This window comes from Rattus norvegicus, chromosome X (assembly GCF_021556685.1).
Source record: "Rattus norvegicus strain SHRSP/BbbUtx chromosome X, alternate assembly SHRSP_T2T, whole genome shotgun sequence".
NCBI lineage: Eukaryota > Metazoa > Chordata > Mammalia > Rodentia > Muridae > Rattus > Rattus norvegicus.
The window spans coordinates 136537112-136551884 of record NC_141554.1 but is presented as its reverse complement, the minus strand read 5'-3'; the positions used below and the strand labels follow the sequence as shown (position 1 = coordinate 136551884).

At 39.3% G+C, this 14773-nt stretch overlaps 1 protein-coding gene across 11 annotated transcripts in view; it reads right to left on the bottom strand.

Moving 5' to 3' along the window:
• The window catches only part of Slc25a14 (solute carrier family 25 member 14), a 38251-nt gene extending 24230 nt beyond the window's left edge, over positions 1-14021 (bottom strand). The window contains exons 1-9 of one of the 11 annotated variants that reach the window (XM_087600928.1): positions 13811-13887; positions 13434-13679; positions 12274-12318; positions 10019-10083; positions 9792-9839; positions 8627-8720; positions 6730-6877; positions 3822-3916; positions 1653-1738 (exon numbers count right to left, since the gene is read on the bottom strand). In XM_087600928.1, the coding sequence (XP_087457054.1) occupies positions 1653-1738; positions 3822-3916; positions 6730-6877; positions 8627-8690 (393 nt within the window). In that variant the 5' untranslated portion in view covers positions 8691-8720; positions 9792-9839; positions 10019-10083; ... (1 more) ...; positions 13434-13679; positions 13811-13887. Of the gene's footprint in view, positions 1-1652; positions 1739-3821; positions 3917-6729; positions 6878-8626; positions 8721-9791; positions 9840-10018; positions 10084-12273; positions 12319-13433; positions 13680-13810 lie in introns of all 11 variants that reach the window. The other 10 variants (XM_087600929.1, XM_087600926.1, XM_087600927.1 and 7 more) reach the window with 10 other exon arrangements.
• Positions 14022-14773: the final 752 nt, after the last annotated feature.

The following is a 14773-nucleotide window of genomic DNA, read 5'->3' as shown; positions in this document are numbered from 1 at the left end:
GATTTTTGATACTTAGCAGCACAAAGTCCTGAAGCAAAACCCCTATAGATTCTAAGGGATAAGGATTTTTTTATGCCTGATAATCTCTGCAGTTAACTGCTAAGTCTCTTAAACTTGCTTTGAATTATCCTCGATCCTGATTTGTACTTTCTCTTATTATAAATAATTCACTTGAATTTTTTCTCCTAACTCATGACTGGAGATCAGGCTCAGCAATAAAGCATGCTTGGTGGTCTTCTAGAGGACCCAGGTCTGATTCCAGCACCTATTGGGTATCGCACAACAGTCTGTGACTTCAGTTCTAAGGACTCCCTCTCCTGCATGCACATGGCACAAAGGCATACATATAGGTGAAACCCAACACGTAAAATACTTTTTAAACTTGAGATTCAGAGTTGTAAACAGCTGTATTCCCAGTAAGACAGGAGGACCAGAAATTCAAAGTCATTGCTCGCTACTTAGTGAGCTCAAAGCTACAATGGGCTACATAAGATTCTGTCTCAGAAAAACAAATATCCTAATTTGTGGTTCCCTCACATTTTAATCATACATTTAGGCTTTATTAATAAAGTAGGAAATTTTTCCATTAGTCAGATAAAGCTTAAGGCTGGCATTAAAATAAATGTTTCATTCTGTGATTGATAAAACACTAAGGAAGTCCAGTTACACTCTTATCAAATCAGCACAAGTCAAAGCTCATCCTTAATAAAAATTTGAATAAGGAAAGACAGGAACAATATAACTATAAGGTAAAGCAGTTATGAAAAGAAATTCCTGTAAACATCTCTACCTTAATCTATTCCTTTGATGTCCCAGGTTATGCAATAAGTCAACACAGCATCTGAAGGCTTTGAACAGATAAGGGATATGCCTTTGTTTTGTAAAATGGGAAGACTATTGGAAACATATTCACTATCACACCACTTGAAGGCCAAGAATAAAGATAAACTACAAAGGCTTTGTATGTGTTCAAATAGGGATGGCCCTCATAAGACTCATGTGTTTGAATGCTGTGGCCCACAGGGAATGGCACTATTAGGACCTCATTGGAGTAGGTGTGGCCTTGTTGGAGGAGGAAGTATATCACTGTGGAGGTTGGCTTTGAGAGACCCAATGTAGCACTCAAGTCTCCTCCTGCTGCCTGTGGACCAAGACATAGACTCTCAGCTTCTCCTCTAGCACACTATCTGTCTGAACACTGCCATGCTTCCTACCATGATGGTAATGGATCAAATCTCTGAAACTGTAAGTCAGCCTCAATGAAATGTTGTCCTTTGTAAGAGTTGCATTGGTCATGGTGTCTCTTCACAGCGATGAAACCGTAAGACCTAGCCTTGAACCTAACCTATAGGATTATAAATCCTAGGCTTAAAACCAATGGATTAATACACATCACATTAAACAATTTTTGTACATCTATCATGAAGCATATAATGTTAGACAAGGTTACATATATTATCTCTAATTCTTAGCAACTTTATGCTATAAACACTGCATTATCTTCATTTCAAAACAAGGAATGAATGAGACACCACATAGTTAAGAGATTTGCCCAAGATTTTAGAACTAACAATAGACAATACAAGAATTTCAACTAGAATCTGAGTTAAAGCTTTCGGCCTTTCAACTTCCGTGGCAGGCGTGTCTCTTACCTTTAGAACATCAGTGGGGTTGGCAATAGTAGATGAAATCACTCCTGACACTACTCCACAGATCATATTAATTAGGAGAGTCTCATCTGTAAAGATATAAAAGGAATAAAGGAAGGTTCATTTTACTAAGTACTGATTTCTGGAGTACCTGAGATACTGCATGAAGAGCATCCTTTCTGGAGAGATGACTTAAAAATGAACTTCAAGATTTATCAAAGTAAGGTCTCTCAAATAATTATGAACCATCCCAAATCAAGACAAAATGTATACAAATTATATAAGCCATTATTTCCATAAAACATTATTTTGAAGATAAAATACATCCTATTCTTCTACATAACTGTCAGTAAACTACATAAATTAGAATATGGCATTTCCATTTCAACCACCTCAAACATATTAATACATCTGATTTTTGTCTTTTAAATTCTTTTAAAATTATAATTTAAACACAACATTTCTCCCTTCCCTTTCTTCCCTCTAAACTCCCCCACAAATCCTTCCCCACTCTCCTTCAAATTCATGGTCTCTTTTCACATATTGTTATTACATGCATATATGGATCTATATATATATACATATCCCTAAATATAACATTTACCCAAATAACATTACTTGTTTTCAGGGCTGACCATTTGGCACTAGACAACCAATTGCTATGCTCTTCCCTGGGGCAGACCACCTCCCTTTCCCCCACCTTTCTGTAGTTGCCTATGGTTCTTAGTGTAGAGTTGAAGCTTTATGGGCTTTTCCATGCCTAGTTTGGCATATCATCTGATAACATCCTGTTCAATTTTTAAGTCTTTTAATTTAAAGACTTAATAACCAGATGTTAAAAATATGGTCTCGTGTATAACAAAGTTATCTAAATATTAACATTGAGTGGCTTTCTAAATCTCCCAGCCTCCATTTATGTACAGAAGGCTTCTATAGTCAAATATGAAAAAGCAGTAGTATAATCCCTGGCATTGGGGGATGAATAGAGAGATGTAGACACGCTAGGCCAGCACTCTGCTACCTAGTAATACCCTCAGGTCCAGAAGAATTTAGAAGTAAATTCCCCCAACTACGAATGAGAAGAGAGAAACAACAGAACATATTGCTCTACAGAGAAAATCCAATCTTCACCACTTCTTCTCCTCAGAAGAATCTATAAATAGAAAATTAGTAAATCAATGTGAGCAATCCAGGAAAGGAAAATATTTTCAGGAGAGATGAAAGCAAATCCTTGAGGAGTCCCACAGAAGAGGCTCCAGAAAATACTGATCTAGAATAATGAAGTGCTTCAAGAAATACTGCTAACAGGAAGTCTGTTCAGCTTTCCCAAGCACCCAGTAAACCCAGGCCTCTGATAAAATAGCCATCACGTAAATATCAGGCTGAAGTGGAGAAACATAAAACAACTCTGCATATGGGTAAGGCGGCCATAGGTGTATCAGAATCCAGACTAGAACAAACTAAAATTTTTCTACCTACCCAAAGCTTACCAAAATTGACACCTAGAAAGTGCCTTTAAGTCCTCTAACTGATGAAGAGTGCATTCATTCTCAAGGACATGGCTGATCTAGGCTTCTTCAAGAATGACAATAACTTTTTTCTTTTTGTTTTTTAAAAGAATTATTAGTTTATCCAGGCAATAGTGGTATATGCATTTTGTTCCATTGCTTGAGAGGCAGAGGCCGGCTATGAGTTTGAGGCTAGCCTCATCTATAGAGCAAGTTCCAGGACAGCCAGGGTTATACAGAGAAACCCTTCTTGAAAATCAAAACAACAAACAAAACAACAACAAAAATATGAATTATTATTTTGGGGAGGATATATTGGCACATGTATAAAGGTCAGGGGTCAACTTTGTGGAATGTGTTCATTCCTTCCACCTTTGTATAGGCTCTAATTGAGTAGTCACACATACATGAAATTTACCCATTAAGTCATCTTGCCAGCCTAGAAGCTTTGGAGTTGATAGGAAAAGACAGATGTGAAGAGCAGGAGCCTCTGACTGGTGTATCCCACTGTAGGGATTTAGCCCAAGTCAATGCAAGCTCACCTTTATCCATGCAGTAAGTATCTTTCATTGACTGCCAGCAGAAGATGGTAAACATTGCACACTAAGCATGATTTCAACAATCCCTTTGAGGATAACCTCAAAAGAAAGTTGAGCATACTGACCTTCCAAACGTTCTACAAATAATCGCTTCAAGCTTTGATAAATACCAATTTTGATGGTGCCATATGATGCCTGTCTTAGTAAAGCAGGGGCAATTCTGCCCAAAAAAGAGAGAAAAATAAAGAAAAGTTAATATTACTTAACACACACATTTGTAGATTTTACAATTTTTAAACCTGTATATTTCCAAGCAGTAACAAGCATTTTTTCAATAGCCGTCAAAAAACTGCCAAAGAAAACTCGCATCCCAGATCATAAAACAAATGTCAACAAAGTAAAAGAACTGAAATTATGCAGAATGTATAGTGGAAGCAAATCAGAAACTGACAAGAAGGATGCTCAGAAACACTTAGAAATCAAACAAACAACATATGGGTTAGAGAAAGCTGAAAAACACATTTAATGTATAGACCTGAGTAAAATTTCACGTATATCCTATAAAATATGTGGGATGGTAACAACTAAAGTAAAAGATGCTATGAACATGAGAGAGCAAACAGATACATGAGAGTGGGTGAAGGAAGGAAGAGGAGGAAATTATGTAATTATAATTTTAAATTTAAAAATATCAGAAACAATAAAAAAAAAACCATGGGATGCAGGCAGGCTTAGCAATACAGGTCTGCAATCCCAGATGCTATTTGCAGGCTAAGGCAGGAGAATGAGGAGTTCCTGGCCTGTTTGAACTAGGGTAAGTAAAAGGCCTGCCTGAACAGCTTCCTGTGACTCTCTCTTACTATAAAAAGTAAACTAAGAAGACTAGATAGCTCACTGATAAGAGTACTTGCACACCATGTGTTAGGCCCTGTGTTCACTCGCCAATAATGGGGGGGGGGAATGGGGTGGGGGATATGCAGCCAAAGCATATCTGAGAATAAATAGTCAAATGCTTACAACTACAAGAGTAAACTCCCCAGAGGCCAACCTCTAGAACTGTGAAAAATTAATTCCTGCTATTTATAAGCCTCCAAGTATATGGTATTTGTTACAGTAGCCCAAACTAACAGCACTAAAAATTTTACAAAATAAAATTGAATTTACAGTTTTTAAGTTTCCAGATTTTATTTACTTTCATTTTATATATAAGGGTGCTTTGCCTACTAGTATGCCTGTGGACCCATGTATGCAGTGCCCATGCAGGTCATAAGATCTACTAGGAACTGGAGTTACAGACAGCTGTGTGTCGCCATGTTGGTGCTAGGAATCAAACTCTGATCCTCTAAAGAACAGACAGTGCTCTCACCTACTGAGTCATCACTCTAGGCCCATGGAATTCATTAGAAACCCTTGGTCCTGCCAAGGTTGGACCCCCAGTGTAGGGGAATATTAGGGGATGGGGGGTAGGATGGGGGGTGGATAGGGAGGGGAACATCTTTATAGAAGAAGGGGAGGAGGAAGGGATATGGGGAGGAATTCCCAGCCCAAAAAAGTTTACTGAAGAACATCACAAAACTGTTGAAGAATTAACATTAACTTTAACAAAACAATATGTCCAAAAATAAAAGAAGGAATGTTTCCCAAATCACTTTAGCTAATTATCTTGACAGCAGAACCAGACAAAAATAGTACGAATAAAAACCACAGACCCAGGGCTGGAGAGAAGGCTCAGAGGTTAAGAGCACTGTCTGATCTTCCAGAGAACCTGAGTTCAATTCCTAGCACCCATATGGTGACTCACAACCATCTATAATAGGATCTGATGCCTTCTTCTGGCACGAATGCACACATGTGAATGGTGAGCTCATACATTAAAAAATATATAAATAAAAAACTTTAAAAAGGAATATTAAAAAAACACACACCCATATTGCTCATGAACTTAGATGTAAAAATCCTTTGGAAAAGATGAACAAATTGAATGTAACTGAATGTAGCAATAATAAAAAAAAGTCAGACACTGTTATGCATACCATATAGATTTTTTTAAAAGATCAGCCTTTATTTCCTAACAATTGTAGATACATCTTTAACCCAATGAAAAAGGAAGCAATAACACCAAGATCTCAACCTACTTAAATTCTGCTCATAAATGAAGATGTTCTCACTCGTGCCTCCTTTGAGATTCCTCCAAATTGCAGAACTATACTTTAGGAGATATAAATAGAACTAAAGCAACAGCTCAAATGGTTAGGACTGAGGAAGGAAAAAAAGAAACAGATGACTAAATATGCATATTTCTGACTCTATTACTTGTATCAGAAAAAGAAAATCTTGAGATTATCTATGCTAATGAAAGAACAAGGTAAAAGAGATGACCCAGGAATCACTCACTTCTGCATGAGGGTCTGGCTTTGGTTGTTTTTTTTTTTTTTCTCCAAGAAAATTATATTCTAAATAAGCCCAACATAGGCTACTGATAATTTTTATTTGGATTCTCTGAGCAATACTATACTGGTAGCCTAGACTTAGGCTGGCCTAAGGAACTGCAGCAGGTGAAAGACAAGCTGAACACTAAATCATAAACTGATGGCTAACCAAAGAGTGAGGGAAAGGATGGTTCTCCCTTTCTTTTATCCTTCGCTACTATTTAAGCTGCCAGAATGTTTCTTTCATATAAGAAATCTTACAGTATGCTAGCATTTGCCAAATCAGGAAAATTCTCACAAGAATATATACAGCTAATTGGTGCTGCTTTTACAGCAGCCATCAAAGAGTGTCAGGAAGCCAGGAACAAAAGCTTATGCTGCAATGATATTACCCATTTTTACATGTATTATGTACAGCTAGGTTAACACAAAACCCAAAGCTCAAGCCTCACAAGCAGATGAAATGTACAAAAGCCAATGAACAAGTTGAAATGGCGAACGTGAAGGGTGTAAACTATCATGCAGGTGAAAGCTGTGGTTTCCTTAAAAGAAAAACGATAACAAAACATTCTGTTCACGGTATAAAGAAAGAAGCCGGTCTTACCCCGAATACAGGGCCAAGATGCCTTCTTCTCTATAGATTCGGAACAAGGCGTGAAACATCCCTCTATATTTTATTTCTTTGAAACGGACATCGATACTCTGACCTTGGACTTGCAGCCGTGTTTTAGTAAGATCCACAGGGAAAGTGCCTATGAAGGAACACACTCCTAAGTATTTTCAAATAACTGTTAGGTTATGATTAAATATAAGGCTCATGAAAATACTGGAAACATAGGATGGTCATCTGCATAACACCTGGATATCTACTCGACCATCACTGCCAGAGGACAAAGGCTATAAATAAAATGTACTGGCCTTTCTAGGAAGTATAACTTGATACACAATGTGCCTGACACTGTGACATAGAAAACACTTGAAGACAATGATATGCTATCAATGCAAAGGGATTTAAACGTCTTTCACTCTGTCTCTAACACCAATGTCAGTGGCATTTATTACTCTTTTCCTCCCATCCTCTACCACCTCAAGTCCCCCTACCTCCTCGCCTCACATCATCACAAGCATAAGAAAGCATTAGATGTTCTTACATGCCATTACAATTGTGTGTGTGTGTGTGTGTGTGTGTGTGTGTGTTTACAAATTCCTAACATTATGAAAGAAAATGGTAAAGTCTCAAGTGGGTCTATTCCCCATGGTGCCTTGAATGATTGAAGACTAATACCAGCAGAGTATTTAGGCCATTCTTTTTTTAATTGTGCTTTATTGAATTATTTGTGTGCATGTACGCATGTGGGTATCTGTGGAGGTGAGAAGACAATCTACAGAAGTCATTTCTGTCCTTTAGCCACATGGTTCCCATGGATCAAACTCAGGTCTATGAAGCTTGGCAGCATGCATCCACTTTACCTGCTGGGCCATCTTGTCTTCCCTAGCAGGATTCTTCAGTAAAGCTCCCTTTTCTTATATCAGCACATAAAAGTGGTATTTGCATGAACAAAATGGGATTTAAGAAAGATTTAAAGATCTAAAAACTAATAAGCTCTTTATGTATATAGTTCAAACCTTTGTGATCTGGATTGTATAAGACCAGAGTATATAACAAGAAAATCAAGGGCTGGAGAGATGGCTCAGTGATTAAGAGCACTGACTGCTCTTCCAGAGGTCCTGAGTTCAAATCCCAGCAACCACGTGGTGGCTTACAACCATCTGTTATGAGACCTGTTGCCCTCTTCTGGTGTGTCTGGAGACAGCTACAGTGTACTTATAGATAAAAAATAAATAAATCTTTACAAAAAATAAAATCAACAGGCTGGGAATTGGTGGTACATGCCTTTAATCCCAGGACTCAGGAGGCAGTGGCAATTGGATCTCTATGAGGTCAAGGCCAGCCTGTCCTGTAACAGTGAGTTACAGGACAGCCAGGGCTACACAGAGAGACCCTGTTTTGGAAAACCAAAAGGAAAAAAAGTCAAAACACAGCGCTGGATTGTAGACACTGAGGAATCATTTAGGAAATAGAATCTGGAAAATGAAGTGACAATCTAATGATCTTGTTTGCTTCTAAAATAGAAGAGAGGTTTGCAAAAAAGAAGCCTTGATAAGAAGAAATTATAACCTTAGCATAAATGAAAGACCATTAGCACAGAATACACAGAAACCACTATCGTATATAGTCCCTTTATGATCATGCATATTTATTTGACTTGAAAAATTAACAAACCACTAAGTTATCAAAAAAAAGTTCAAAATTTGACTTAACTTCATTCCCCACATCATCTAGAACCTTCCAAGAAATATTACTTGATAGTCATGCAACAATAATTTTTAAAACAAAAATGACAATATTTTCCCCCACTGGTTTTCTCCAAAAACAATCAGTACCATTCATGATGCTCTGTGGCATGAAACTCAGATTTGTCACTCTTCTCAATTCTTACCGAACTCGGCAACAATAGAGGCAAGGCCGCCATACACAAAAGGTTTCCAGTTCAGACCAGACATCTCATGGCTTAAAGCGGAACTTTTCTGATGCTAAAAATAAACATGAATCAGAACAGGGCACAAGAACGAGGAGAGCATTTGTTAATACTTGATTATATGATTTAAATAAATAAAACTGGCAAATCAAACAAATGTAGAGGAAAAAATTAAAAGCCACCCCATGGAATGAGACAACATGGAGAGTCCTGTTTCATGTGCTGGATGATCATGAGTTTGTTCTTTAATGTCACTCTGTAGGGTAGGCGTACAATCACTCAAAAAGGCAACATGTGTCCTTCATTCTCTCTAATTTTACACTCTTTCCCACCCAAAGAAGCTTCAGCCCATCCAGCACACCCATCTCTGACATTCAACTAGACAATCACAAGTCAAGGAAACCAGAACTCAAGTTACATAGGCTGAGGCATCTTATAAAAGCAGTTCATGGTACTCAGTTAGCTTGATTCAGGCACAAAGCACAAACTCCCAACACGACCCCTTAATGTTCTCAGTCTTCTCAGCTCTCCTCTGAAATTTAGCATCTCAGTTCTAAGAACTGAGCTAGCTACCACACTGCTACTCAGTGAGACCCAGGCTGAGCTAAACAGCAATTCCCCCTTGCTTCTGGTTCTATGGACTATGGTATACCTCCTAAGTTTACCAGAAAAAATTAATTTGAAATCAGATGTAATGGCACAGGCCTGTAATTCCAGCACTTGTTAGGTAGAGTCAGGAGGATCAGGAGTTCAAAGTCATCCTTTGCTACACGCTTCATGTAACAGAATGATCTAAAAGGTAGATTAAAACATGGACTAAGCCTCTCCCCCAGAGTTTCTGATTGGTGGTTTAAGTCTTGCCCTGAGAATCAGAGTTCTCAAAGACTACTGATGCTTCCTCCTTTAAAAACTACTGCTGTAGGCATCGCTTCCTAAATCCAGGTCCACTTGGAAATACTTTTTCTTATCGAATCTCCAATTTTCTTGAGATCTTTCTTTCTTTTTTATAGCTTCAAAGTATGAATACTTCCCATTTTCAAAAGGATTTCCAGTCAAAAAGGAACACTGAAATTAGATCATCTAGAGTCGATCACGGCTCCAGATTCAATGCTTCGCTATCACTTACTAGTCGTGGCTCTGGGAAAGTTAGTCAATCTTTCTCTGCCTCCATTTTCTGAAAACAATAATAATAAAAACTTATGTCATAGGGTTGTTGTGTTGTATATAAATATACATCTAGTACCTAGAAAAAAATCTGCTCAATAAGTTCATTACTATTACTACGTGGTTGAATTTACATCTTAATAGATAGCATTTGCTGTCAATGTTCCCCTCACCAGTTTGGGTTAGTACCTTAGAGCCACAGTCTGCTCCTAGAGGAAACAGGGTTTTGATTTATTTTATACAAAAGTAATTCTCTGAAACAAAGCAAAAAGAGGCTAATGAGCATTCAGATACATGTCTTAGTTACATACAACAAAAATGATTGTTGAAACTTCCTTTCAAACAGTACTCGTTGCATATGCAGAGATAACCCCTATCAGAGGAGAGTTCGTTAAAACTCTAAAGAGCAAATTAAGAATTGAGAGGAAAAATAGGACTATGGCATATTTCCTGAGTTTACAAGAAAAAGAAATCTGAAATCAGATGTAATGGCACAAGCCTGTAATTCTAGCACTTGGGAAATAGAGTCAGGAGGATCAGTAGTTCAAAGTCACCCTTTGTTACATAGGGAAGTTTGAGACCAGCCTGGGCCACAGAAGACTCTGTCTCCAAAAGAATGCACAAAAGGGGGGGGGGATGACTCTCTGCTGTCAAATTTTGAGATTCCCCTAAATAGCCTTTGATGCTTCAGATGTCTGCTGGGCTACTCCCCCAAATTTTCCCTTTACGACTTCATGCATCCTTTGTCAGTACAGGAGGAAAAAAAAGAACTCTACCGCTTTGCTACCTACTACTCAACGTTTTATCACTGTTTTTAATGTGTTTGAGTGTTTGCATGTGTGTCTCTGCACTGCATACATGCCTCATAGCCACAGATGCCAGAAGAGGGTAGTTCATTCCCTGGAACTGGTTACAGATGGTTGTGAGCTGCCATGTGAATGCTGGGACTTGAACCTGGATCCTCTAAAAGAGCTGCTACTACTCTTAACAGCCAAGACATCTCTCTAGCCCCTACCCAATCTTTTAATTAAGGGGAATGTGCCTAGGGTGCAGGAGCAATAACTGCTGAAAGCTGGGGACAGAGTTACACTAGGAAACAGAAAGATCAGCCGCTGGATCCTAGATCCGGTATAGCTCAGGGGTTCTCCAATGGAGCTCTCACGGTTCAGGGAATATAAGAAAAAAATGTCTAGATATTTTTAGCTAAATATGTTATTTAAATGGCTATTACATCATGATCCCTGGGACACTGACAAATCACCTTATATAAAATGATAATGGCAGTGAGTACTTGATAATATTTAATGCCTCTGATAAAATAAGCATAGTGATCTTTATCTGTATCCCCTCCACGCTTTGATTTAAATTTCATTAGCCCATAAAATTATACAACCCTGTAGACAACTGACCAAAATCAAGACTGTCCCTTAGAGCACCTCCCCTATATAGTTTTCACTCCAATGTCAGAAATGAAAGTCATGAAATTCTGTATCCCTTTGTATTAGACTTTATACCACCCTTCTTCATGCTAGAACAATTTAGAGGCACACTGAACAAATTAAATTTTCCCCCAATGGAGCCCTTCAAATATTTAAAGTCATTTTTCACCTTTCTACATTTTCTCTTTCTCAAGCTAAATAATCCTGATCATTTTCTTCATCCTATGTGTTTTAATTCAGTTACTATAGCTGAAAACTTTGGTTTCTTTTGAGAGAGGCATATCACACAACTGAAATACTAATCTTCCACCAAATACCAGAGTCTTTCATATAAGACTGTATCGGTATGCAAGTTATGCCCCACCTATTCTAAAGCTATGGAATTCTTTTTAAGAAATTTGTTTCTTTGACATCTTAAACTCTGGCAGAAAACGATGAGTAGGCTGGGGTTTATTCTCTTGGTGCCTTGTCTTGTCCCCTCTTAAATAGGTAAGACTCCCCAAAACGTGACACATTTCACAAAACTTCTTATAAACCTCATAGGAGCTCTCAAAGACTGAGTACAAACCAACCAACCAGTAGGTGACTGTCTTGTGTATGCAACTGTATATAAACAATTACAGAGGAAGCCACAAAAGGAATTTGCTGGACATGGACAATACTACACCCTGTTCAACACTCTCCTCATTTTCAGATTCTCTACCTACATACCCTTGCCTCTTGGTTTTGTTGCAGAGAATTGCTTTGGAAAGTGTACCAAACTCCTTGAGAAGGTATTTTGACTTGCAGAGGCTAATCTCAGTTTGGGGTGAAAGTACAGAAGTCATATTTAAGCAACAATATAAATACAGTCCCCTAAATATATTTATTATATAAAGATGCCACTGAAATTTGGCTTTAGGATTTGTATATCTCTTCATAAGATCTGATTATGGCTATCTTGACAGCCTAACAAGTGATAATAAAAATATCCTAGAATCCATATTATATAGCACCTACACTTACTTCAAAGTCTGGTCAGGAAATTCTGGGTAACCTTCTTGGTTTCTCCTTTAAGAAAGAGTAGGTATTAGAGATTCTTATGTTTGGAAGATTGCAATTGGGAGCCTAAAACTACGTGTTGAAGGCATACTCAATACTCAAACTAGCAATTTGTTATAAATCTAATTGTTTTGTTTTTTTTTAATCATAGCCGGGTGTGGTGATGCCAGCCTTTGACCCAGCACCTGAGAGATAAATGGATGAATTTATATAGCAAGACCCTGTTGCAAAAAATGAAAATCTAACATAAGACAGTATTTGCCATTCTTCCTATCTTTTCTGCACAATCATCTGGTGGATGAAATTAAGTAATTTGTTTGAGACAAATGAAGTGTTAAAATATATAGCAGTCTAGAAGAGCAAGAAAAGCACAGAAAAAAAAACAATTGCATGTGTGTAAATAATTTGTAAAAGCTCTTGGAAATGAGAGAATTTAAGCTGGGTTTCCACAGAGCAGACTGAATCTGGATAGGAGCAGGTAAGAAGACATGCAGGAGGGGTAAACAGAATGTATAAAGACAAATGTGCAAACACAATCATGTAGAAGTATGCATCAATATGGTTTATACTGAGACAGAAACGAAGGACCCATGCAGAATATAAAATAAGCTTGTTGGCTGAACCAAATAAAAGGGGTGGGTTCTACTGAAAGGCTTGGAAACAAGGTGCTGGAGGAAAACTAGTTCTATTAATAGGCAAGTGAATTAAGGTAATAGCCTATTGTAATTAGCTACACTAGGGACTCCAAGCAAGGTGGATTGCAAACAGAAGAGGTAGGGAAATAGCTTAGCAGAGTGGGAAGTAGGTAGAAAAGAATGCTACTTGGCAATGAGGTTAAACTGTTGCAATGGACACAAAAGGCACTTCATGATATAAATGAAGTGGAAGAAAGAGTCGGTGTCTAATCTGAGCATCTCTAGGGTTGGTAGGAAACTATAAATGCCCCTGCTACTACCTTGTCTGAGAAGCAAAATTCATGTTGATAATAGCTGTGATCCCAATCAAGTAACTGAACTGCATTTTAATAGATGCCTTCAATGCCTCAACCTCAGGAGTGACAGGGGATAGAAGGAGCATCTTTCAACAGCATCCCTCACACTGATACAATGGAGGTGTTTGCTTACTCCGCTTACAATCACTGCTGCCGTTGCAAACTTCACCCTTAGAAAAATTAGGATTATTCCAGGAAAGATACCCATTCACCCTCTGGGTACAGGATCTTGCCAGTTCCTCGGCTGTCAGAGCGAGTTCGTAGAGAGAAGGGAGGCGCCTGAAGGAGGCGGCCTCCCGGGGGGGTCGAGGAAGCAGAGCTCAATCGAAGAAGTAAAGCCACCGATGCCAGAAGAGTGAAAGACAGGGAAGGGACTCAGCTGAGGGGAGAGAGAGATCAAAGGACCGTTAAGCCCCTCCCAGGCCGGGAACCATGCCAGCCCGGCCCCGCGCGGCCTGGCGCGGCCCAGCCCCGCTCCCCAACCTGGAAGTCCAGGAGCTTCCCCCTCACCTGCTCAAGCTCAGCAGACGACTGGGAAGCGGAGGCTACCACAGTAGGAAACGCCACCGCAGCGCCAACCCGGAAGCATTGAAACCAACGGAAGTAACCAAGGCGTCGCCTCGGCAACAGTGGCGCAGCCATCCTAACTCCGCCCACTCCTAGCGAGAAAAAGCGAGGCGCGAATGAAAGGAAACCTTTAAGTTCAAAAGGCCAGAGTCCAGAAGCCTGTGAAAAAGGTAGGCAGACAGTCACCTGCCTTCAGAGAGGCTTCGGGAGAGGGAGCTAAGGTGTGAGAGTGTAGTAGCCTCTGTTGCTAAGGTGCTCACCAGTGAGGGCAGAGGAGGCGCCTTCTCACCCACCCACCCACCCGGCGTTAAGCAGCGAGAGCGGAGGCTCTGCTTTGCCCTTTAAAAATACTGCCAGAAGGGGCGTCACGCGAAGGGAGGTGGAGCAAAGGAGTTAAGATTAAAAGTGGGAGGAGATCTTTTGCCTGCTTCTGGGACCCTTTATCTAGTGGGTTGCCTCATTCAGCCTTGATATGAGAGTTTATGCCTAGCCTTATTGTATCTTGATATGCCATGTCTGGTTGCTATCACTGGGAGGCTGGCTCTTTTCTGAATGGAAACAGAAGAGGAGTAGATGGGGAGAGGGGAGTAGGGAGAGAGGGGACTGGGATGAGAGGAAGGAGAAAAATTGTGGTTAGGATGTTAATGTATGAGAGAAGAATAAGTAAATTCTTTTGAAAGTGGGAGATTTTAAGATGAAAGTGAGGACTAGAAGCTGAGCGGAATTTAGAGACTGAACCTAGGCACAGAAAGGAAAATAAGAATGGGGGAGGCAAATAACCCTCATCTGCTGATTGTCAGACAGCAGTCGCTGAAAAATTACGCACATGCGTTGTTCTCAAAGCCCAGAGACAAACTTCGAAACAAGCTGGATACAGAAAGGGAACCGTAAAAAGTTAAAGCAAAG